Source organism: Arachis ipaensis, chromosome B02 (assembly GCF_000816755.2).
Source record: "Arachis ipaensis cultivar K30076 chromosome B02, Araip1.1, whole genome shotgun sequence".
In the NCBI taxonomy this organism is placed as follows: domain Eukaryota; kingdom Viridiplantae; phylum Streptophyta; class Magnoliopsida; order Fabales; family Fabaceae; genus Arachis; species Arachis ipaensis.
Genome location: NC_029786.2, coordinates 18,537,715 through 18,539,583, shown reverse-complemented (window position 1 = coordinate 18,539,583; position 1,869 = coordinate 18,537,715). Strand labels below are relative to the sequence as shown.

At 44.9% G+C, this 1,869-nt stretch overlaps 1 protein-coding gene across 1 annotated transcript in view; it reads right to left on the bottom strand.

Annotated features, from left to right (window-relative positions):
• The window catches only part of LOC110269187, a 2,115-nt gene extending 967 nt beyond the window's left edge, over window positions 1-1,148 (bottom strand). The window contains exons 1-3 of the mRNA XM_021116869.1: window positions 278-1,148; window positions 134-154; window positions 7-91 (exon numbers count right to left, since the gene is read on the bottom strand). Of these exons, the coding sequence (XP_020972528.1) occupies window positions 7-91; window positions 134-154; window positions 278-723 (552 nt within the window). The 5' untranslated portion in view covers window positions 724-1,148. The remainder of the gene's footprint in view (window positions 1-6; window positions 92-133; window positions 155-277) is intronic.

Sequence of the window (1,869 nt, the reverse complement as noted above, 5' to 3'; positions counted from 1 at the left end):
GGGCACCACCGCACCACCGCCGCACCATCGCACCGCCTTGTCGCCGCCTTGCCGCCCTGCACCACCACTTTCTTCTTCTTCTTCTTCTTCTATTCATGGAACGTGAGAAGCAGATGAATAATCATCTCCTCGCCGCCGCCACCGGTCTTCATTACCGCCGCCGCTCTGCTTCTCGGGGAAAGGGGGAAGGGAACGCGAAGGGAGAAGAGGGGGGGGGGAGGGTTTCGGGAAGAAGAGGGGGAAGGGGAACTCTCCTCGCCACCGCCACCGGTCTTTATTACCGCCGCCGCTCTTCGCTGCCGCCGCCGCTCTGCTCCTCGGGGAAAGGGGGAAGGGAACGCGAAGGGAGAAGAGGGGGGAGGGGGGTTTCGGGAAGAAGAGAGGGAAGGGGAAGGGTCCTCGCCGCCGCCACCGGTCTTCACGGACGCCGCCGCTCTTCGCTGTCGCTGCCACCGCTGCTCCTCGTCGTCTCCGTTGGATCTCACCGCCAGATGTCGCCGCTGCTCCTCTTCCTGAATCGACGTCGGCGCCAGCAGATCTGCGAGGGTGGACGTCGTGCGCCGGTCGCCGTTTCTGTTCCTCCTCCTCGCTCGGCCGCTGGGGTCGCTGCTCCTCGCCGGTTTCTGATTTCTGGTTTCTTGTGGTTTCTTCTGGTTCTGCTGTTTCTGCATGCTTACGATTATCAATCTGGTTTCTGTGTTGTTGTTGTTCTTTTGATTCCATTATCGATTGAGTTCTAAGTTATGGGTTTTCGTTTTTCTGATTTTGGGTTCTGAATTTTGACGATGACGATGATTTTGAGTTCTGGGTTGTTGTTCTTATATTATTGTTGTTCTTCTATTTCTTGCTGTTTTTATTGTTGTTTGTTTGAGTTCAGATGATGATTTTTTGAGTTTTGATGATGATGATTTTTCTGAGTTCTGAGTTCATTGGTGTTGTTTCTGCTTCTGTTTTGCTTTTGTTTCTGTTCTGCTTCAGCTTCTGGGTTCAGCTTCGCTTTTGGTTGATTTGGGAAAGAAGGGGAGGAGTATTTTCGTCCGAAGAACGATTTTAAAACAAATTAAAACCTTTAGGACCATTTTGTAGCGAAAAAAAGGTTGAGAACGAAATAAATTTTCGACCTCTACGTTAGGGACTAAAATCGTACTTATCCCATGAAATAACTTATCACTGTGTACTAATCACTATCTACTCTAAATATTCCTAATTATTTAAGCACTAATTACAAAACAGTAAACAATAACAGCACAAAAACACTTACTAGCTAAACCATTTTTCTATACTCTTTTCCTAAATAGCACCAACAACAAAAACATGTTCACATTATATTTTTGGAAAGCACCAATTTAGAACCGTGCAACACAATATTTCTCTTTTATAAAATTCAACTGACCCAAACCATGGAACATGGCCCAAACGCGGAAAAGGAACCCAAAAAAAAATTTTATGGCCCCAAGCCAACTCTACTCCGCTCAGCTTCAGCATAGCATGCCACTACAACTTCTAAGCGTCAACTCACCTTTGGGCATACACGCCAACTCCTTGCTTACTGAATGGATAACTTTCCAGCCCGTTGAGACCCCACCATGAGTACTGTAGACTCTCGTCTACCAAATACTACGTGCACCCAATCTTCACCATTTCACTATTTTATATTATATCTAAACGATTCAAAAATACGGAACATCACGTACCGCATAAACACAGTGCCATACGTGAACACCTTCCTATAATATATATAGTTATATACACATATTGACGCACACACATAACGCAAATAATTTCATACTATGTGCAACAATTTTATATATAATGTAAATAACACATATATGCATATTTATTCAAAAAAAAATTAAATTGAATATTTTT